The 22,184-nt window shown below is 36.3% G+C and overlaps 1 protein-coding gene and 1 long non-coding RNA gene across 12 annotated transcripts in view; one reads left to right on the top strand and one right to left on the bottom strand.

Annotated features, from left to right (window-relative positions):
* Window positions 1-22,184, bottom strand: part of DOCK9 (dedicator of cytokinesis 9) — a 126,605-nt gene that overhangs the window by 46,543 nt on the left and 57,878 nt on the right. For all 11 annotated transcript variants that reach the window (XM_021416241.1, XM_021416203.1, XM_021416257.1 and 8 more), the window contains exons 9-27: window positions 22,106-22,173; window positions 17,603-17,677; window positions 17,361-17,501; window positions 16,819-17,019; window positions 16,559-16,681; window positions 13,919-14,001; window positions 13,389-13,511; window positions 12,107-12,186; window positions 11,840-12,027; window positions 11,652-11,717; window positions 10,671-10,763; window positions 10,263-10,386; window positions 9,772-9,893; window positions 8,289-8,375; window positions 7,178-7,267; window positions 3,243-3,358; window positions 3,034-3,103; window positions 2,777-2,902; window positions 2,576-2,647 (exon numbers count right to left, since the gene is read on the bottom strand). In XM_021416241.1, coding sequence (XP_021271916.1) covers window positions 2,576-2,647; window positions 2,777-2,902; window positions 3,034-3,103; window positions 3,243-3,358; window positions 7,178-7,267; window positions 8,289-8,375; window positions 9,772-9,893; window positions 10,263-10,386; window positions 10,671-10,763; window positions 11,652-11,717; window positions 11,840-12,027; window positions 12,107-12,186; window positions 13,389-13,511; window positions 13,919-14,001; window positions 16,559-16,681; window positions 16,819-17,019; window positions 17,361-17,501; window positions 17,603-17,677; window positions 22,106-22,173 — 2,048 coding nt within the window. The remainder of the gene's footprint in view (window positions 1-2,575; window positions 2,648-2,776; window positions 2,903-3,033; window positions 3,104-3,242; window positions 3,359-7,177; window positions 7,268-8,288; window positions 8,376-9,771; window positions 9,894-10,262; window positions 10,387-10,670; window positions 10,764-11,651; window positions 11,718-11,839; window positions 12,028-12,106; window positions 12,187-13,388; window positions 13,512-13,918; window positions 14,002-16,558; window positions 16,682-16,818; window positions 17,020-17,360; window positions 17,502-17,602; window positions 17,678-22,105; window positions 22,174-22,184) is intronic.
* LOC110407988 lies at window positions 1,532-6,687 on the top strand. Its single transcript, XR_002444120.1, has 2 exons — window positions 1,532-2,135; window positions 4,804-6,687. It is a non-coding gene; the product is annotated as an uncharacterized LOC110407988 (long non-coding RNA).

Below are 22,184 nucleotides of genomic sequence, written 5' to 3'. Positions count from 1 at the left end.
CAGTACCCTTCTGGAGAAACTGTCCAGCATATGGATAGACAAAAACATAACAAGATGAGTAACCAATTGGCTGATGGCCCCAAACAGTTAAGAGTAAATGAGCTTACATCAGGCTAGTGGCCAGATACTGGTAGGGTTCCCCAAAGCTCCGTTTTAGGGCCAGTCCTCTTTAACATTTTCAAACATTACTTGGATGTAGGTATTTTGAGCAAGTTTGATGACAATACTAAATTGGGAGGAGCCGTTGACACTGTTGAGGGTGGAGAGGCCTTACAGAGAGATCCAGATAAATTAGAGAGCTGGGAAATCACAAACCACATGAGTTTTAACAAGAGCAAGTGCTGGATTCTGCACCTGGGAAGGAGCAACCCTGGCTATACACGGAGACATGGTGGATGCAACACTGGAGAGAGCAGAGCTGCTGAAAGGGATCTGGGGGTCATCGTTGACAGCAAGTTGAACATGAGTCAACAGTGTGCCCAGGCAGCCAGGAAGACCAATTGTATGCTGGGGTGCATCGAGCATTGCATTGCTAGCAGGTTCAGCAAAGTGACTGTCCTGCTCTATACTGCTCTGGTACGGCCTCACCTCAAGTACTGTGTGCAGTTTTAGGTGCCACAGTACAAAAAGGACATAAACTATTAGTGTCCAAAGGAGGGCTACAAAGAGGGTGAAGGGCTTATAGAGGGGAAGATGTATAAGGAGCAGCTAAAATTCCTTAGTTTGTTCAGAGCAGAGCAGAGGAGCTGAGGGGAGGCCTCATGGCGGCTGCAGCTCCTCACAGGGAGTGGAGGGGCAGCGCTGAGCTCTGCTCTCTGTGACAGCGACAGGGCCCGAGGGAACGGCATGGAGCTGTGTCTAGGGGAGGGGCAGGTAGAGATTAGGGAAAGGTTCTGCACCAGAGGGTGGTGGGCATGGAACAGACCGCCCAGGGCAGTAGGCATGGCCCCAAGTGCCGGAGTTCATGGAGTGTCTGAACACCACTCTCAGACATTTGGTCTGATTTTTGTGTGGTCCTGTGCAAAGCCATGACTTGGACCCTGTGATGTGACCCTTATGGTTCCCTTCCAACTCAGAGTATTCTATCATTCTGTGCTTTTAGTTCCAATATCATTTTAAAATTATACAATTCTAATTTGATTCCAGACATCTCTGGAAAATTTCAACTTTAAATAAAATGAATGTTTTCTGCTTTATCAATGATTCATTTCCATTTAATTTATTTAATAATTTAAATAATTATAATAAACTCAAAATACACTTTAGTGAAATAAGAAATACTCAATTCACAGAATGAACAAAGGCAAAAACTCCTTCCTCAAGGAATATCAAATCAGTAAAGGAAATCTAAATAAATAGATTCTACTGTCTTTTCCTAAATTCTCCGAAGAGATACCACTGAAGCGGGAAAGAAAAGAATAATATCTGAATAATTTGCTCACTTTGGTTTGAATTAAGAGCATTTCTGTTGACTAGTAGTAGATAAGTTTTGTCTTTTTGCTAGAAATTTTGAGGAATTCCCTAACAGTTGTTCAGAAAACACATGAGCAAAAAGTCTGATATCTTAAATCCAGAAGGATTCACAACACTACATGCATAGAACCTGATTTGTGCATATATTTGTATTCTAAAAAATCCTAAGCAAGATACTTGTCATAGTTCCCTAGAGAGTTTAAGAAACCAGTGATAAAGGCTTACTCTGTCAAAAGATATGTAAACCTGTAGCACAAGCACCATGTAAATGTCTTGCTCCCCTACTCAGCTAAAGACCTATTTCCAGATTAAACAGCCTTCAAACACAAGGTTTATGGTCTGTAAACTGTATTTTTATACTCAGAGTCATTTAATACCACAGCTACAATGCTGCTCACAAAAATTACCACATATTTTTGGATAGTTGTAGGGGAACTGTGAGGTCACAGCTTGAACTGGCAACTGAGCACCTGGTGAAGGGGTGTGACTGGCTCAGGGAGCACAGGCAAATTGTTTGCATCTGTGCTCTCCAGGAGACCAGAAAGACTGGAGCCACCCTGGGCTCATATAAGGGCCAACCACTGAAGGGCAAGCTTCTCTTGGACCTAGGATGCTTCCTGAGAAGGGGTGCTATATAGCCAGAGAGCCCCTTCATCAGCTGGGTGAGTTCAACTGTATTTTCTATATATGACTACTGGCATCCCAGTGAATAGTTTGCTTGGTATCACCAAGAACCTATCAGAAACAATTTTGCTTCTTTGTAAGCAGAACAGTAGTACTTATATCAAAGCCCACGGTGTTGACTATTGCTTCCAAGTTTGCCACACCATAAATATTAAATGATCTTTCTTAAAGGTCTAGTGATTTATGAAGACCCCTCTAATATATAAAATAAGAGACTTCTGTCCTTTTAGAACAGTTTTCTACATAGCCTTACAGATCTTCATGCTTTCTCCTGCTGCTTTGTTCTTTCATTTTCTACAAGCAGAAATTATATTTTAAAAATCTTTTTCTCCTAATATGTAATAAAAATGTGACTGAAGAAAGAAAACACTGCATAAATTGCTATTAGAATAACTTCATTTTGCAGAAGTTGACATACCTTCACTTTAGAGTTTTCTATCAAATGCTGAGCCATTGATTTTATCAGAACTTCAAAGAAAAACCATGAATACTGCAGAGAAAAGAAAATATTCTGTAAAATTGCCATATGCATTGAACAATTACTTCAACACAACTTGTTCCTAATCTTTAGTTATGACTAGATGAGATCATACAGTAAAAAGTATAGTTCAATATATACCTTAAGTAGCTTGTTGCTTGTAAGGAAGTCAGCAGATGGCTTTAGAATTGTTGTCATTGACTTTGTCAGTTCTTCGTGTACTGTCTTATATTCAGAAGCAACATAGGGTTCAGCTTTATAAGCATACTTAGGGAGGAAAAACAGAACATAATAGGAAACTATGACATAATATGAAACAATTGAAGCTAAACAGATACATCTACATATACTCCTTTTAGAGTTTATTTACTTTTAACTGACTTTTAAAACTTGCCTACCTTGACATAAGACCTCAAGTAGCTATCCAAGCCTTCTTCATGACACTGAGCAACAATATGGATAATGACCCTAAATGGAAGTCAGAAATGAAAGCCTAGTAAAATCTCACAAAAAAGCTGTGATTGCAGTAGCAAAAATGTTATTTGGTTATAAACTTGTGATAAACCAGTCATCATTTAAATGCTGTGAAGCGCTTCAGGTTCTTTACCTTGTCACATTGACTGCAACTTCCTCTTGGGTTGCTCTAGTAAGAACCCTAAACAACTGGTTGAGAATAGTTGGCAGGAAAGCTATCATCACATGGCCTTCCATAGCATGAAGACTCTGAAAGAAAGCAGTAATTCTGTCACTACCTCAAAGCATGGATGCTTTAACTGCAAGTTCTGAAAACAGAAAACTTACCGTAAATCTTCCAAAAATATTGCATTATTTAGTGTTGCTTAATTAAAATACAATTGGATATTAGACAATTGAGGAGAGTTTCCAACAAACATTTAGTAAATATTTTCAATATACAAGTAACTTAATTGGGTTTCCTTAAAAAGGTATTAGAAATGTTATGTCAGCTTTTCTGTTGACATGCATACTAATTAATGTTCCACTGAAATGAATAACTGCGTAACACAGCAAGGTTAAACCTACACTCTAAGATACTTTGCTGTTCATCCATGAATGCAGACACTTAGCAAATAGAAATTTCACAAAAACATATAGATTGCTTACCTGTGATAACTGCAATAGTAGTTACACTTGTTAGTTCATTCTAATGTTTAATACTTTAGTAAATTGTTTTGCTGTAAAGTCCCTAACTACCTAATGCTGGAAACTATAGACTTGTAATTACTAACTGTGCAGCATCTCTTCTGTAAGCCTTGAATATCAGTACAGGGTAAACACATGAATGGAATTTCAGATCACAGTTTTGTCCAGGGTGCAGACCTCATGGTGTTTTAAACAGAACTCTACCAGAAGTTGACTTGTAAACTGGTGATGCCTTTCATTATTCAATTACACTGAGATTGCTAGTAGCTGTGCACCTTTGATATCTCTGGCAGCTGTGCAGGTAACTTCAAGAAAATAACTTCTGAGATAGAGTGATGTTTGGGCTCATAAAACATGAAGAAGAGCATATTAAAATCTTAAGTCAGGTGAGTTTCAGAACTTCTAATATGAAATGTTAGATGGATTTATATAAAATCCTGCTAGGGAAGGAAAGAGCAGACAAAACAAACAGGAGAACAGTTGTTGTGTTCTGCAACTCAGCCACTCTACCAGTGGCATGGCGTTGCTGACTTGGCAGAGGAAATAAAATGCTCACTATTTAAAGGTGTCATTGCTATTACGGCGGAGACTTTACCTATAGGAAATAGTTATCCGTAGTCCAGTGATGTGGAATGTGTTCATACTGTGTGGCCAGAGTATTCCGGTATTCGATGACAAGCAAGAAGTTTAAACAAACTCTGCCACTGCAATATTCTGACCCAGGTATTTTGGCAAGACATGATCTAACCAGGGGCCTAAATACTTTTTACTTTTATGTACGGAGAACTTGCCTTCTGTCTATCACCTCTACCCTCAGTAATGTGGAATTCTTATAAAAGTCAGTCAAGTAGGTGTTTAACCAAAGGAATAAGTTACCAAAATATATTACAGTATATGTAATAATATATAACTGAGGTAAATGATTTGATTTATTAATTATTTGAGGAACTGATCTTTTGTGCATTCCCTAAAGTAGCACTTCAACATTTGATGGTTATGTTCTACAGGACTAGGAGAAGTTGTGAATATCAAGAAAAGAATCAAGCTTCCAGTTCCAGAGAAGTGTCAATTTTGATGGTCAAGAGGCAGCAAAATAAATCTGAAATTGCCATGCTAGTTCCTGGCAGATAATTTTTGATTGGATCATGTTCAAGTAGAGCTCTGAAACTTAAGAAAGAAACAGTGGGATTCCTCAAAGCACTGTGAATCCTAATAAATCAAGTAGGTTGCAACTGAGGTCTGCTTATCAGAGGAAAGGAAGTTATGACTACCAACTGTCTGCTACAAAGCACAAGGACATCCCACTCATCACAATATGATCAGCCTCTGCTCCTAGGACTCTGACGAAGAGGCTTTCCATAGTGTACAACTGGAAGGATTTTTTTTAATAGAAGTGATTCAGGCTTGTCATGTATACATAGATGTTTAGTAATAGTGATTATTTTAATGTTACACTTCATCTGGTCACTAGGGAACCGTCAACTACTTCATACTGCAGCTCCTGAAAGAACAATTTCTGTGTTTTTTTCACTGGGACTTATTAATAACAATGTTCAGTTTCCTGGGGACCATCTTCTTGATACCAGAAAACATCTGCCATTTTCTCTAGCATCTCATAGAGCAGAAGGGCTACGTTCCTTTAGGAAAAAAAAAAGTGATGGAAACAATACTGATGGTGATTCTGTGGGTCTTTAAAACTAAGATTGGAAAAGACCTCTAAGATCATCTGGTCCAATCATCAAACAGTTTCTATTAGCCACAGGTCAGACTGTAAGACCTCTGATTTGGGGTAATTCATACTCCAGGCATACCGAAGTTTTTATAGAAGAAACCCAATGGTAGAAATCAGTTGGAACATTGAACGTTTAAGGATGGAACAGATGACAAGAAGGCGAAGCTGCACTAATGAGAAAAATGCCTTTTATTACTAGGACTTCTAAAATCTAGGCAATTCCTTTGTTTGTACTTTGATCGAACATGGGAGGAAAATGGACACTTATAAATGTTAAGCCCTTACCACAAAAGTAAAAACAGTAGAAAGTAAGAGGTAAAGAGGCTCCCTTCAAACAGATCTCAGAAAGCAGGACTGCAGACCCCCAGAAGTATTACTTAGGAAAGCAGGGCAAGTTCCTCTTGGCCTCAAGGCAAGATGAAAAGCAGTAGTTCTCTTCCTCTTTTTGTCTCTAATGGAAAGATTTCTTCAGGGCCCAGCTTGCACATACAGTCTTTCCAAAGTGTATTTTGAAAAGTGTCATAATAACAGGATTTGCCAGTGTGGTGTCAATGACACATACAACCTGTCTCTAACTCCAGTAGGAGCCTTGGATACAGGATACTACAGAGTGCTGATTTTTTTTTTTTTTAAGCACTGCTAAGCTTAATGCCAGTGCCATCTAACTGCAGGCTGTTTTGTACAACTACTCCAGCAGAAAGTAGCTGATGTAAAGATGGATCCAAATCCTAAATGATCAAGGAACTTGAAGCATATTAAATAAGAAACAGAGAAATGTTCTCTTACATCAAAACAAAAGCATCAGCAGCAGAAACCCAAGTGAAACGCATCTCTTGTGACTTGCTCTAAGTAACCATGGAGGGTGATGAAGTTCAACTACAAGGCTATTTGTTCACTACCCTAGCCCTTCTGATGCTAAGCTACCATAAGCAGAATCCATTCTAAGGGGTTACATTATTGTCATATGTTTTGACAGCACTTGCTGTCAATGTGTAGTGTCCTGAAGTCTTAGGGAAGGGAAGATTGCTCAGAACCAGGATTTTGACATAACCAAGAGCACAAAGCAAATATAGTTGAAGTGGTGTGCCACATTCAGTAGTTAAATTCTTACATAAATGTCATGAACAGTCTGTCTAGTTTATGAACAGATGGTATTTAATTACAAGAATAAACTCTTGTGTCTAAGAAAAGCAGGAGTTACTTGTGATACCTGACATGGATTTTCAGATGACTGAATTTGGGATTCCACACTAAAAATATGGCCTACTTGGTTAAGATAAAATTGCTGTGGAAACCATGCACTCTATTGATCTAATCTTGAAAGAGAACAATAGAGATGATGCTTATGACCTCCTAAACAAAACTTTAGAAAATCAACAGTTAACAATTCCTCCTCGTTCCCATGTTTGAATTAATTTGACACTCTAAGCCATTGGTATTCTGAAATTATCAGCCATAATGCTAACTAATACCATCTTATTTCCTTACAGTTTCATCTTATAATACACATTTATCTGGTGTAGGAAGCATCTTTTGTTCTTCCCATACTTGCATATTCCATAAATGAGACCTAGATAATGTCTGAGCCTCCTAGGTTTTACAAAGGTATAAATCAATAGTATAATCTGTTATTCACTGCCATTTTATACCTTAAGATATTTTACAAGTTCGGTTCCTAGTGCATGAGCTCCAGATTCAGTTTTCTGACAGTATTGAAAAAAATTATGCAAGTGCTGGTCCTGAGAAAGACAAAAAAGAAACACAAATTAAACAATATCTAACATTGCTTTCCATAATTCTTAACAGAACACATTAAAATGTATATATATATATATAAATCCATATAGGTGTATACAATTTTGGAAGCTGAATCTAAGCGTGCTACTCTGAAGACTAACTTTGTCTCCATATAACATTGATTGGAGCGCTAGTCCTATGAATGAAGAAAAGTTGAGAGACCTGGGCTTGTTCAGCCTGGAGAAGAGAAGGTTCTAGGGGGAACCTCATTGCCGCCTTCCAGTACTTAACCAGAGGGAGAACAACTTTTTACATGGGTAGTGATGGGACAAGGGGGAACGGCTTTAAACTGAAAGACGGGAGATTTAGACTAGATAAAAGGAAGAAATTCCTCACTATGAGGGTGGTGAGGCACTGAAACAGGTTGCTCAGAGAAACTGTAGATGCCCCATCACTGGGTGTGTTCAAGGCTAGGTTGGATGGGGCTGTGGGCAGCCTGTTCTAATGGGTGGCAGTCCTGCCCAGGGCAGAGGGGTTCCAACTGGGTGATCTTTAAGGTCTCCCCAATCCAAGCAATTCTATGCATGTTTTTAACACATATTTCCCTCAGTTTTGAAGATCTATTATGCAAAACTTCACCTATATTTGCTTCAACCCAACCAACATGCAGAAAATAGGATACCTAATGTTAGTTATCCCAATTGATTATATAATCTATTTTATGAGTAGTTATAACAGGACTTATTGCTTTGCAGACATGCCACTAAATAGCTTGCAGACAACTACAACCCCTCATCTAACCAGAAGACTCAGATTGGAATGGATGACGTCGGGCAACTGACTCGCATTTCATGTTTTTAATAGCTTCAGTTTCACATCTGCTGATTTTCACAGCTGATGTGAAAGAAAGAAACCTCGCAGGCTGTCCAAGAGACAAAAACAGTAAGACAGCAGCATATTGAGTCTAACAATCATACATTATTCCTAAAACTCTAATTTAATTTGACTTGTTTTGTAACTCACCTGAGTATACACAGTTGACACTAGATGAGTGGATATCTTTAACAGTTGTTTGCCTCCATCTACCCATTTAATTTCAGGACCGGAATGCTGAACATGCACATGTAGAGGAAGAGTAAAATAAGGTAGCAGTATTTCTAGAATAAGACTGTGTTTTCTTATAGTGCCACAAACATTTTTTTTTCTATACAGGTTGAAATGTGTACAATGAATAAAGTCATTTAAAAAAAAAAAAGAAAGGAAAATTATGCAGGCAATATTACCTAAAGCATTTATGAAACTCGAGTGGTTTTTTGTTTGTTTTGGTGTTCTGTTTTGTTTGTTTCAAGTCCCACTGTGGTTTCCTTACTGGCCAACACAATTACTTTTAAGTCCCAGAATTCAAGTTTCTCCTAAAATTGTGCAGACAATTTTTTGGCTACAGAGAAATAGCTACTAGTTTTCTGCGAAAATAAAATAATAGACTACTGACATGGTTTATCACTGGCCACTGATGGGTGGCAGGCAGTGCTTCCTTCCCATTCCATTTGCAAAGAACTGAGAATGGGAAGGCTCAGCGGTCAACCCTGACAATCGGAGAGAGACTTTACTGCAAAAATTACAGCTAATCATCTAAGTCCTAACCTCCTGCACATGGACGTGAGCAGAGATGAACAGCAGAGGCATAAAGAATAAATATACCTACAATATGAAAAGATGAAAGATGTGAAGACATCAATGGCTGGAAAGCTTACAGTAAAGTTTAAAAAAGAAAAGGTGGCAGAATAGGAGGAGAGTAGCACCTCTTGCTGTTGATTTTAAGCCTCTTCCTCCAAAATGAGTCAATTTTCTGTCTGCATTTCATTCACTTAATCAAATCTCCTACCACATTTTACATTTTGTATGCTTCTTGGTTTTATTTTTATTACTACTAATTTTGCAAGCTTTCTGCTTTGAAAAATACAACCATAAATTTTACTAGTGAAGTATAAGGATCACAAAAATTAAGATGTGAGAATAATACTTTTTCAGGAATAAAGGACTTACTGAAAGGAGACAGCATGAAATGCTAAAAAAAATTTAGTAAAGGACTTCAGATTATTTGCATATCTTCATAAACTGAAAATAGTTTAATATACTTAAAAATTACTAACTTTAATTATTACTACAAAAATGAAACCAATCCATTTCCTGAATACATCAGCTAAACAACAGCAGAAATAAGCACTTAAAACTTTAAATTAAAAACTACATTAGGGCAGGTGGATTCAAACTCTTTTAAAAGTCAGAATCTAGTCACAAGTTTTGTCTCCGACTTGTCTTTGAGTGGCTAGTTTTTTTGTTTAAGTCAGATGTGTAACTTTGGCAAGACACTCTATTTCAACTATAAAAGAAAGAAACTTCCACTAGAAAATAAATTAAAATATTATCAGACTCTGGCATTACAGTTAATTCTTCTCACCATATCTTTTTTTTCTTTTAATTAGTGCTATTTTATATACCATACCTTTCCAACCCCCGCTTCTTGATAACTAAGATAGCCTGCTGGAAGATTTGCTGACACTGGAATGTGCTGGTCATTTGTCACCACTCTTCCATCTTTTATTAGTGGAAGCCAAGAATAGCCAACTGTGGAACACAAAGGAAAAATCATTTTAAATACATTATGAATCTATTACATAAATGCTTACATACACCTCTGATATGCAATTCATAAACCAGAAAAAGTTAGTCAAATAGCCAAGTGATATGAACTCACACCATTAGAAATAATTGAAAAGGCAAATAAATTGTCAGTATGAGTTTGAAAATATATTCCCTTTGTAGCCATTCTAAAACATTTAAATTAGAAGAAATATTTGAAGAAATCTTTCAGTCAGTAGCATATAATTAGAAAATATCATATAGATCAAGACAACAAAATCATAGCTTACCAGATAAACATACTACATAAAATCTCCCCAGTAAGTACTGAAAGTAAACCATTAGCAGACAAACCTTGTGTTTCAACTACATCTTTCTTCTTTGTACTCCCTTTGCTTGAATTGTCACAGCTGACATGGTAGAAGGTGAACAACAAATGATGCTTTTCATGCAACTGAGTGGGCAATTCTATTTTAATCTGAAAAGCAAAGAATCACAACGTTTGTAAAAGTCTAGAAGAGTGACACATCATAGTGGTTGCACGGTCCACCACAAAAGAAATTCCAGTTTCTCTGTTATTTGAAGCAAGATTCAAGAATTACACTTATAAAACTTGGAAATTTTTATTTGCAGTGAAAGATGTTGGGGGGGGCGGGGGAGGAGGTGGCTCTCATTAGTAAGACATCCACAATCCTCAAATGTTTTCTAGTATTTTTGAAACTCAGATAACACAGCAGCAATGACTTGAGAAAGGTAACTTACCTCATCATAAAACTCCGGATTTTGGTGGTGATGCAAAACAGCAGCAAATGCACTTCTAGTAAATACTGGTCCACCTGGTCTACCATAGATACACTAATAATAGAAAAAAAGGAAAATCTCACACAAATGTTTCACCTAGAAATTGAAATATTGTACCCTGCATTGCATTCTTAAATAATTAATGTTTTGTAATTTAATTTTTATGTATCAAAAGTGCTGATCTTTAAAAAATAATCATAGATTTAACATGGGCATGTATTAATAGCAATTAAGAACAGATAACTCATCAAGTCCAGTTCACCTCTCTTCAACTGTGAAATTTAGATAAATGTACTGGATTAAACATCAAATTAAACTGCTATGAAGTTGACAATATGAAGGATTGGAGCACTCCTGACTTGGCAAAAAAAAAACGGCATGTCCTTTGTAAAAGAATATTCAGGGAAGGTTAACGAGGAGCCTTCAAAATGGCCTCTAAAAGTTATCTGTGTGTTGTATTACCAGAGCCTATGCGGTTCTGCCTTTTATTCTTGTTCCCTTTGCAAAGACGTAAGATTACATGTCCCATAGGCCTGCTTGCAGTGCAGCAAAGTTGACACTGCGGTTTCACCTCAGGACTCCTATGTTTTTCCTACTTCCCTTCTTTCAGGCACCTCCTCCTATACACTGTGGTAGCTCAGTAACAAATACAGAGTTTGGTTCTATATTTCATATAAGGCTTTATTGTTTTGTATTGGAATAGGCAGAAACCACTTGTTTGCAATAATTTATTCTTGCAATTTTTCTTGATGTAAAAAAGTAAATGCTCTTTAGTATTCTTTTATTTCAGAAACAGGCAAGTCATCCAGAAGTTACTTCTATGCCAAATGCAAAAGAAAGAAAGTTGCCACCTCAAACTAGATAAATCAATCGAGTATTATCATCCTGGTTAGCTAAGTCTTCTCTATTTTCTTTAATCAGTCACAGAAATCAAAGACTAACCTTTAAAGGCAAAGAATCCTCTTCATCAGAATCCTTGAACTCAATGCATACAGCAATATTTCTAGCCTAAGGAAGTATTTAAAAACAAGAACTCAAACACTTAATTGGAAGGATCATCAGAGAAATATAGTATGTAAACAATCTTACTCAAACTAGAATAAAATAATACACTGTTTGCCAATACTCACCTTTGCAAAAGACTTTTGACTGTCATATTTCAAGTGCTTTGGATAAACATAAAGATGATTGTTGTAGATGGTGAAAGGCTGAGTGTGTTTTGGTATACAGGGAACAAATTCTTCTATTTCAAACGTTATTAGTGTCTTGGTACTGTTTTCAAACTGTTTCATGGGAATGTATGATGAATTTACGTAATCTGAAAATATATTAAAAATCAATATAAAGCTGAAGTGAAAAAATTGAATGTCTATTTAACAGCGCTTATTAATACTTACTTGGAAAATCTGGTGACACGTTGTCAATTGTAACATCCAGATTTCCTAAAATAACAGGAAGCTTGGCCATCTTTTCAGGTCTATAGGAACGGAGAAAAGCAGAAAAAAAACACAAAAAAACGAAGTTGGGCTAAATATGCAAAGCTTTCAGGAATGCCAGGAAAAAAAAAAGATAATAGGAAACAAGCAAAAGTAACATCCTGAAACTACTGCAGAGGAAGCAGCTGCTAAATTTTCCCAAAATACCAGCCTGTGCTGTAAAATAACTTACTCTGTTTGGAGTCTCGATTCTTACTCCAATAGCTCAAGCCTTAGATGTTACAATCTCTTACCAAAATTCCTGTGAAATACTGTACACAATTGCACAAACAAGATGCTAAAATAACCAAAGGTATTTCCTTCATTCACAAAGTGAAGTGCTGGAGTAGGTAAATTTACTGTATTAATTTCAGAATCAATAATATCATTGCAAGTGATTTCAGTGCTATGTAAACTCTAAATAAACCTTGAGAAGCTTGCTAAAATGGAGTTAAAATATCTGTTATGAAACTCACCTTATCAGATTTGATAAATAAGCACGAAATAAAGAAACTGTAGGAAATGCCTTTTGAGATCTGTGATTGTTGCCTTTTGAGATTGTTCAAATTAATACAATTCTAGCTAACTCTCACACAACAGAAGTGGAAATGCCTTTGCAAAGCAATTAAGATTGCTCAAATAAACCTAGAAAGATTGCTCTAATAATAAATAAAATATATTTTTAAAATCTATAAATAAATAGAATATTTTAGTTTGTTTAATATGGTCATTTGTCAGCAGGGAATTAAACCTTGCACACAAAACACAGTCATTATGGTGTTTTTGTTTTTTTTTTTTTAAAAAAAAAGGATGAACAATATGTAGTCCCAAGGAGAGTGGGAATAATGACTTGAACTACTTCCAATGAGAGCTAGCCTCCTCTTTTAAAGGTCAGTGAACACGATACGTGTTCATCTTTCTTTCTTTGAGAAGTAGAACAGCCTATTGTGCAGCCATTACTCCTAACACAGAGATTCTTCAGCATCTGATGCACAGGTTACACATGGTAGATTACTTCAGTCCTGCTTGAAGCTCCCACACATTGCAAAGGAAAGATCTGTAGCTTGTATGAAGGCCTTGAATGTTTGCACAACCTCCATACTTGAAGTGAAAACAAATATATACAACAGGAGATGATCTTCTACTCATGCATCTAATAATAAAAACATTTATTTTTATGATAAAGCAAGAAAATGAAACTTACTTCCTGAAATCTGCTAACAATTTCAGCATGTCTTCATTTGAAAGTTTATTACTGTCTTGTCTGAACAGAGGAGAAAATCTTGCATTTTTGTCCAGCATTCCTGAGGCATCTTTAAATAATGTCCTGAAAGTCAAAATTTGCTTTCAGACGTGTTAACACAAGTGTTGCAATTCTCTTGAAGAAACATCCTTACTACAAATTAGAACACGTTGTACCTCCCTTTGTACTAAGTATTTAATATTCCTTTCATTTAAGGGAGTTTTAACATAACCATTTCATTCTCAGTAAAATTAAAAACTTTGACAATGGAAAACAGTTCTCAATATTCAATAGTTTGAACAATAATGTGCTGAACTTCCACCCCTTTACCTATTACAAAGCTGAAGTTGGTTTGCTTTACAGAAATCTTAGCATACTTCAAAGTAAAACTAAAATCACGTTTATAGCAGATTACGTTTTAAAGGGAGATGCAGAAGATAATGCTAAAGAAAAGCTAGGAAAAAATACAAATTGGCAAGATCTTTCCTTACCTAGCTGCCCAGGCAAAAGGCATTCTATATTGACCTAATCTCTGGCATGCCTGCTTAGCATTTTTCAAAACTTTCTGTGCAACCTGCAAGTGACATAAGAAATAGCCAAGTTTTAAAAGAAAAGTTTTTTTACGATTAGCATACAAGAAAAACACACATGAAAAGTTATATAAATCAGATGAATTAAAATACCTCTGAACTATTCATTTCAGGTTAAGCAAGGCTTGCTGATCTCACATTTCAAGTGATTTGATTTCAGCCTTCTTTAATATGTAAATTTTCAATGACTGATAATCAGAAAAGAGGATGAATTGGGATAAAGGGAACAAACCACCAAAGCAACTCACTCCAATTATAAAACCACTATACATATTCAGTAATACCAAACTGACATCTGAGGCAAATCTTTTGATTTTACCACATATTTTAAACAACAACTACACTAACAGAGTATTTAGATCAGCAAATTAACATTCTGTTTTTCAGTGACAGAACTAACGTAACTATGGGAAAAAAATGGCTAATAAGAAGAGTGTTCCTGATTATATACAAAACTCATGAAAGCTAGAGCAGAATTCAACTGTTTTTTTAAGACAGAAATGGAACTCTAGACAAAAATAACTATTTTTCACCCACTTGCTCCCCTATTCACTACCCACTCTGTGTACCAGAACACATTCCTGAAGATTAAGTATTAAAATACCCTGCCCACGGTAGAGGAGGTTGGAGCTCGATGATCTTTAAGGTCCCTTCCAACATTAGCCATCCTATGATTCAATGAAATATGATGCAATATTTGTATTACAAGTACATATAGTGTATACGAGAGGAGTCCTATGAAGATCACGTGGACAGTTTTAATCAAGTACATTGTAAAATTGCTCTCATTAAAATTTTCCATTTTTGTTTTTGTAAACTGTTAAGTGAACATAATTCTTTTATACTGAGCCAACAAGCAGAGCTAGAAACCCGCTCACTGGAGATGTTCAACACAGAGCTGAAACGTTAAAGCTGAAGCAGAACCTTCTGACAGAGCAGTAAGTTTCTCTTTTCTAGAAAGCAGCTTCCCACGTGTGACAGTACAGAGCAAATTATCTGCTAGATGCAGAAAAGCAATCCCTGATGTGTGCTGTTGACACTAGGAAGAATTGTTTCTACTGGTATGCCCTTAGGGTCAACTCTCGATTATCTTTTCCTGTAAAGAGGGGAAATTACACTTAAAAGTATAGAACCTTGATAAATAATTATTAATTAACAACCCTAAGCATTCCAGGGGAGAAGAACAAGTGATCTCTTAGCTACAGATTATTTTGCTTCCGTTTTCCTTTCTTGACTGGAGTCATTCTGCTCATTACTCTGACATATGGGGGAGGCTGACACAGCTGGTCAGTACTGTTCTGCTTTTGTTTCTAATTAATTAATTCAGTATAATCCCAAATTCAAACTAAATGTTCAATTGTATAAAGTTAGAAGCAAATGAAAACCAGAAATGGACAGGGTAAGTTAACATAACAATGAATGTTCTTATTTAGTCATTTCTGTAACACAGGGCAATGTAATTCTAGCACTCAGCATCAAATTTTGGAAACACTTGGGCTTAATTAACCCTCCTGTGTGGCTCAGGCCCAAGACCACCAAAAAGCAGTAGCAGTTTCGTTTCAACTCAGTAAGAGCATGCACTTCAAAAACAGACTCCTAAAATACAATGCTGCTGTCTTCTAACGATAGCTACGAAAAGTCTCAAGTATTCCTGGAAAAGCAAATCAGTAGCCTGCTCTATATTAAGATCAAGTGAAAAATACAGTTTTTTAGATGTAGCTTAGCCAGAATTAAATCAGTAGGAAAGAACAATGTTCCCCTGTGGAGACTGAAAGTTAACCCTTCCTTTGTTCTTTTCACTAGCTGAAATCAGGAGATATGTAAAAGGTACTCCATGTTGCCCACAAAAACCCTCTCTCTTAACATCCTGACCCAACTACTTAAGCATTTCTGTTAGCCAAGAACATCAAAACGCTCTGTTGCTGCAGTGACAGACAAGAAGCAGCCCCTGGCAAAGCTTCTTGTTAGGATGTTTCAGAAAGTATTAAAATGGTACATCCTGGACCTCTGCAAACTTAAAATGTTTCAGTGGTTTATTTCCAAAGGTGATGTGGAGTTCTTTCAAACCTACAAAGTATTTTAAATATAAAAGCAGTGGTTTAACGATCCCAATGGTTCTGAAGAAAAATAAGTAAGAGTGTAGATATGAAAGCTACGGTTTCGTATGGTCACCAAAAACCAAGCCAAAGTCATAAACAATTATTATAGTAAATGAGATGCCTTAACTAAGAGAGGCATATAGTTAATTTCTGACCTACATTTAATATTTCATTGTTCAACAGTTTCAACAGTTTCACATTGAAGACAAATATTTATTTCATTAAATCAGTCTATTCAAAGACATTAAAAATATATCGTTATGAAAAGCTGAATAATTTTCATAGAAATGTGACATAATTAGTTGCTACTAATAACTAGAACTTACTATATCAAATCATCATCACCTGTGGAAGAGGTAGGTTTCTGACTGACACTTATTAATTTCAAATCAATCCATCTTGCCCCAGTATTTTTTCAGTGCCACAAAAGAAGACAACATACCTTTGAAGAATCCGAACTTTTCATGTATGGTTCAGCACAATGTGTAATACTTCCCTGTAATACTTTTTCTATTCTAGCCACAAGGAAAATGTCTGGATGAGGACATGTGACTGAGAATATTCCCTAAAAATAAAACATGAGATAAATATAAAAGGAAAATGCATACACTCCTTACATCACATAATAGAAAGCTATATGAAGCATGAAGGAAAACTCTCCCCTTCTACATGCAATTCAAGCCATGTCTCAATAATTCTTACCTGTTTTGGATACTGTAACATTGTTTCGTAAGTGTCCTGAATCCTGTGTGAACCATCACCACTGCCATTCATCATTTGCTGAGGTGCGCTGCATATCATGTGCCTTACCGAGTTGTGGTTCAAATCAACGTGGAAATCTGCTGAAATCTTCCGATTGATTTTAATATCAAATAGTGATAATGTGACAAAGAAAGGTTCTACCTAGACATTTAAAAAAAAATAATGAAGTGTCATTGCTGGCATCTATATTAGTGTATAAACCATGTATGAAAGGAAGATGAGTATTATTTCTATAAACAAAGGGCCACTCTAGGTAGTACTAACAAGGTATAAAAAACAGTAAAAGAAAAAAATTAACTTTCTATAACACAAGGTTTGTAACAAAGCTAATTCTTGTATTATTTAGGCTCTCATTTCGATATAATAGTAGGAAAAAAACAATCCAAGTTTCTGAGTCACAGTAAGAAATTTTGCCTTTGGGAACAGTGTCAAGAAATGATTAAAGACAATATTAACAGAAAATAATTAAATTAATTATTTACATTTGTTGTTGGTCCCTCTTCATTTTCAGCAACACAGCTTTGCAAATTGAAAGATAAATCATTACACTTCACAAGTATCTTTTTTCCAAATTTCTCTTCAAATGGCTTCACTTCTGGTTCAATACCAGAAAAGTCAAGTTTCTTTAAAAAGAGAAAAGAAAATGAAAACTAGGTATGTTGGTTCTTGTCCCAAAAGGATCAACAGAAAAGAAAATAACACACTTCCTTGTAAGAAGTCTAACCTGTGCATCTGGATCCAAGGCAAAAAGTTTAACTCTGCTTTCACTTTTGAGCTTGATTTCTGCTTCTCTAGTACTCTGTCCAAAAAAAGAAAAAAGATCTTAGTATCATGCTATTAAATGAAAATGTTTTTCAATTTCATTCCTTTTCTTTTTTTCTGTGATGTTCAAAGCTTTAAATGTTTTTAATTCATGCACTCTTCTCTCTCTGAACTATGCAACTCCTCATTAGTTTACATTGCTCCATCACATCCAAGTAAAAAGTGAGAGACAGTTCCGTTCCTCTTAGGTCTTTCCCAGTCACCAAAACATAAAAAGAAACAAACAAAAAAGAAAAGCCCACCACCACCAGCAACATGTAAGTTTCCAAATTCAGGGAAAGTATACTCCAGTGCAGCTCATGTAACACTTTCTTTCCTTAAACAATAAATAATTTTCAGAAAATGATTTAATTGTAAAAAAACAAAGTATGAATGTAGGTTACTCATTACTCAGAGCTGCAATGAGACCATAATATTGCTCAGGAAGCAACAGGTAAGCTAAGTTAAGAAATGTGATCAGTCTTCCCCCCTCAACAACATCACCTGTTCTTTCTTTGTTGGCTTTTTTTCTTTGAGTTTTACTGCCAAATAAGTGGTTTTCCTCTGGGTAGATGAAAGGAAAACCAAAATCAAACCCAAACCTTCCAAAAGACAAAACTCCCACAGAGAGAAAAGTTACTTTGCAGAGCTAGGAGGTACACCGATCTTGCCCAGGATTTGAAGTGGAACAAAATAGAAGATGCGAACTGGTGTTATACATAGGCCACTTTTCCATATAAAGGTACTGTATGATTTTTAATGTCGCAAGAGATTAGGAACGGACATATCCCGGAGCCAAAATTAACTGGGTAGTAGAGTTGCCATTCCCAGAGTATAGCTAAACAGGGATACAAAGTTGTACTTTACAGAAAGGTGTCTATCTTTGGATCATCCTGTACTGGTTTAAAAGGTTTTACCAACCCACAGTGCTCATCGCTGACCATCAGCAGGAATATCTACACCTGCTTTGTCAGAGGTTGAAGAAACTCCTAATATTCCTCAAGGGAAAAAAAAAAAAAAACTACCAGCTCCAATAACTCAAATCTTATTACAGGCTAACAATAATAACAATTGACTTAAAGGATCCATAACAGAAGAGGAACTTTTGAGGTGTGATTTTGAATATGGTTGGCCTAACGAATTTAATTTACTATGATCTTTAGTGCACATATGAGAAAAAGACAGCAACTGCTGTGGAAGACACAAATAATACACTCGATTCCAGCAGAGTACTGGCAGATTTTGCTTGATCAGCAGCTGGTCAAGATATACAAGGCTAAACTGTGAAGAAGTTTAAAGATGAAGAGAAGTTAATGAGAATGTCTCGGAAAAAGAATAGTCAATGACAAGAGCTGAAGAGGAAGATGACCTAGTCATAAGAACAAGAGAGAAATTCCTTCAGCTAAAGCATATCAAGTGGTTTTAGATTTGTAAGTGTTTTACCCACTAGGGACAAGACAAAACCATACCTTTTTGATGGATAGATTCATACGGAGTTGGTCAGAAATCAAGAACTGAAAATGTACAACATATACAGTCATCAACTCTCCCTACAGCGTGGAAGTGACTAATTCCATTTCCTCGTCAGCATAACAGGCATAATGCTTTCCTACCTCAAGAAATACTGGGATATGTAATGGTTAAGCAGGTGCTTGGCCACACTGATTATGACAGTGACACATCTATTTAAGACTAAGGTCTAGGTTGTAGGTTTTTTTTATATTTAATGAAGATTTGAAAAAATACATCTACGGTCACTCTTGGTAGTTAAACTGCAGATAAAAGGAACACGAAGTATGTAGGACAGAGATTCAGCTACGTGTGTGCACATCTGCATGCTGAAGTGCACAAAACAAAGCTAACGGACGTTGACTGGAAAAAGGAAGTTTCAGAGATGTACTCAAAAGAGTTAAACGTTTTCTACAAAGACTGCTTTTCCTTATTGTCAGGTGCTCTAAAATCACCCCTGAAGGAATGTCTCTCTCCTCATAAGGATATGGGGTCAATTATTGTGAGAATCTCCTCTCAGAACCAACAAAAATAATAGAACAACTTATCTAAAAGAAGGCTCAGTGCCTTAAAAGTCTTCCACTGGGCAAAAAAAAACAACCAACCAGACAAAAAAAAAAAACAACAAGCCATAAATAATAGTTGAAAAGACAATGCAAGAAAGAATAGAGGACAAAAATCCTCAAAACAAACAGCACTGACATAAAATAATCAATTTAAGGTGTAAGTAACATAGAAATGCAAGCAGGCAAAACTTTCCCTGTTCTTCTCAGGGAAAAAAAAGGGCTAGAAAAATGCATTAGAGCAAATAGTAAAGATGAACTTGAATGGGAAAACCAAATAGTTTATTTTGAAGGAAACAGAAATTTAAATGGGTTGTATCCACAGGAAAAAAAAAAAAACAAAAAAAAAAACAGTGCTTAAAGAGCTGAGGAAAATAACATGCTAGAAAAATATCCAGCCTACAGGGTATGGAAAGGTTATGGAAACAGGAAGCAGCATTTGTTTTACTAAAATTATATGCAGGTGCTACAGCCCTGAGTGAGAGTTCACACCAGAGGTTATAGGGAACCTAGGTATTCTGGTAGCTCCAACCACAAAGAAAGAAAAGTCTTCTGCACAATAAGAACATCTATTTTTATATTTGTATCTGAAAAAAATTTAATAATTACATAAGTAACCATGCTGCTTGATGCTTACAGCTCTTACACGGTAAAATTGATTGTATGCACCAAAATCCCAATTAATTTCCAAATGCAGCTATAGCTGGAGTTAGCATAATAGCTTTTTGCATGTATGTACTAAGTTGATTACAATACGGTGATTTTAAGAATTGTCAGAGAACCATCTTGGGTGCTAAAAGCCTGTTAGGTGAATAGAGAGCATTTGTTTTACTGCTTGGTCTCAGTTTACATGCTGTACTCCTTCCGGAGCAGAGACTAGGTCAGACAGACTCTCTGAAAAGAACGGGAGAACATTCTAAAGCATGGGCAATGAGAAAAGCTTCCGAATTGTAGGTTGTGTGACACAAAAAATAGCAAGGAGCCTGGATTCTGCAACTACAATAGAAGAATGTTACCGGCTCCAGTCCATTGATAATTCAACAAAAATTTCTCCCATAGAGTATTCACAAAGCTTACTACGTCACAAAAGTCACTGATATAATCAAGTCTGCAAATTGGCTATGACAGAGAAAAAATTATTTTCTGTAAATTTCTATTCAATTTCCTTCCTTTTCTATTTCATCTTACTTATTACACATTTTCATTACAGAAAAATATTCATATTCTCATAAAATATTAGCTGAACAATCTTCTCCAGGTTTTTTGTGGATATGTAACAATGGAAAGGTCTATAGAGTCTCATCTCAAAGGCAATTCAGGATTCTACAATACTTCAATAAAAACAAAATAAAATTACTGTGTCCAGTTTTGGGCCCCTCACTGCAAAAAAGACATTGAGGCCCTGGAGCGTGTTCAGAGGAGGGCGATGAAGCTGGTGAGGGGTCTGGAGCACAGGCCTTATGAGGAGCGGCTGAGGGAGCTGGGATTGTTCAGTCTGGAGAAGAGAAGGCTCAGGGGAGACCTTATCACTCTCTCTAACTACCAGAAGGGAGGTTGTAGTGAGCTGGGGGTCGGCCTCTTCTCTCTTGTAACTAGTGACAGGACGAGGGGGAATGGCCTCAAGTTGCACCAGGGGAGATTTAGGCTGGACATTAGGAAATACTACTATTCTGAAAGAGTGGTCAGGCGCTGGAATGGGCTGCCCAGGGAGGTGGTGGAGTCACCATCCCTGGAGGTGTTCAAAAAACATTTAGATATAGCGTTGAGAGACATGGTTTAGTGGGTTATTGGTGGTAGGTAGATGGTTGGGCTAGGTGATCTTGTAGGTCTTTTCCAACCTAGCTAATTCTATGATTCCATGATTCTACAAGAACTATGCCAATACAGGAAGTATCCGTGATTTTACGACCTCATTACAAGCACAAGTACCTTAGAACACATTCCAGTCATCACTGTTATTTAGCTTCTCTAGAGCTTTGATTCTAGAAATAAAACTTGACTTTAGTATAACTAGATCACTTCCTCAGAAGTGCTCTAGCACTTGCCTGTATGCAATAAAACAATACAAATTATGCAAAATATAATACACTAAATATATTTATACATCGAAATAATAAAAAATGCTGCTTTCAGACAGCAAATAGAGTTGCTTTAAATACATTTTGAAGACACCAGCCAGGCTGCTTCCAATAGAAAAAAAATGGAGAAGCTCAAGAACTACTCCAATTGACAAGAGCTTTTAAACTACCACAAACAAACTGGAAGCAAATAACTCACTTTTACTGGAAGTTCATATGACTAAATATTATGTTTAGTACTTTACATCCCAGGTAATCATTTACTATACAAATTACCTTTGTAATTTCAGGATAGTAACTGTCAAAACTACTTGACGAGCTTTCCATTTTGCTTTGTTCATCATCTGCAATTAAA

This window comes from Numida meleagris, chromosome 1 (assembly GCF_002078875.1).
Source record: "Numida meleagris isolate 19003 breed g44 Domestic line chromosome 1, NumMel1.0, whole genome shotgun sequence".
In the NCBI taxonomy this organism is placed as follows: Eukaryota; Metazoa; Chordata; class Aves; order Galliformes; family Numididae; genus Numida; species Numida meleagris.
The sequence above is the reverse complement of the archived record's forward strand: the minus strand, read 5'-3'. Positions and strand labels throughout refer to the sequence as shown.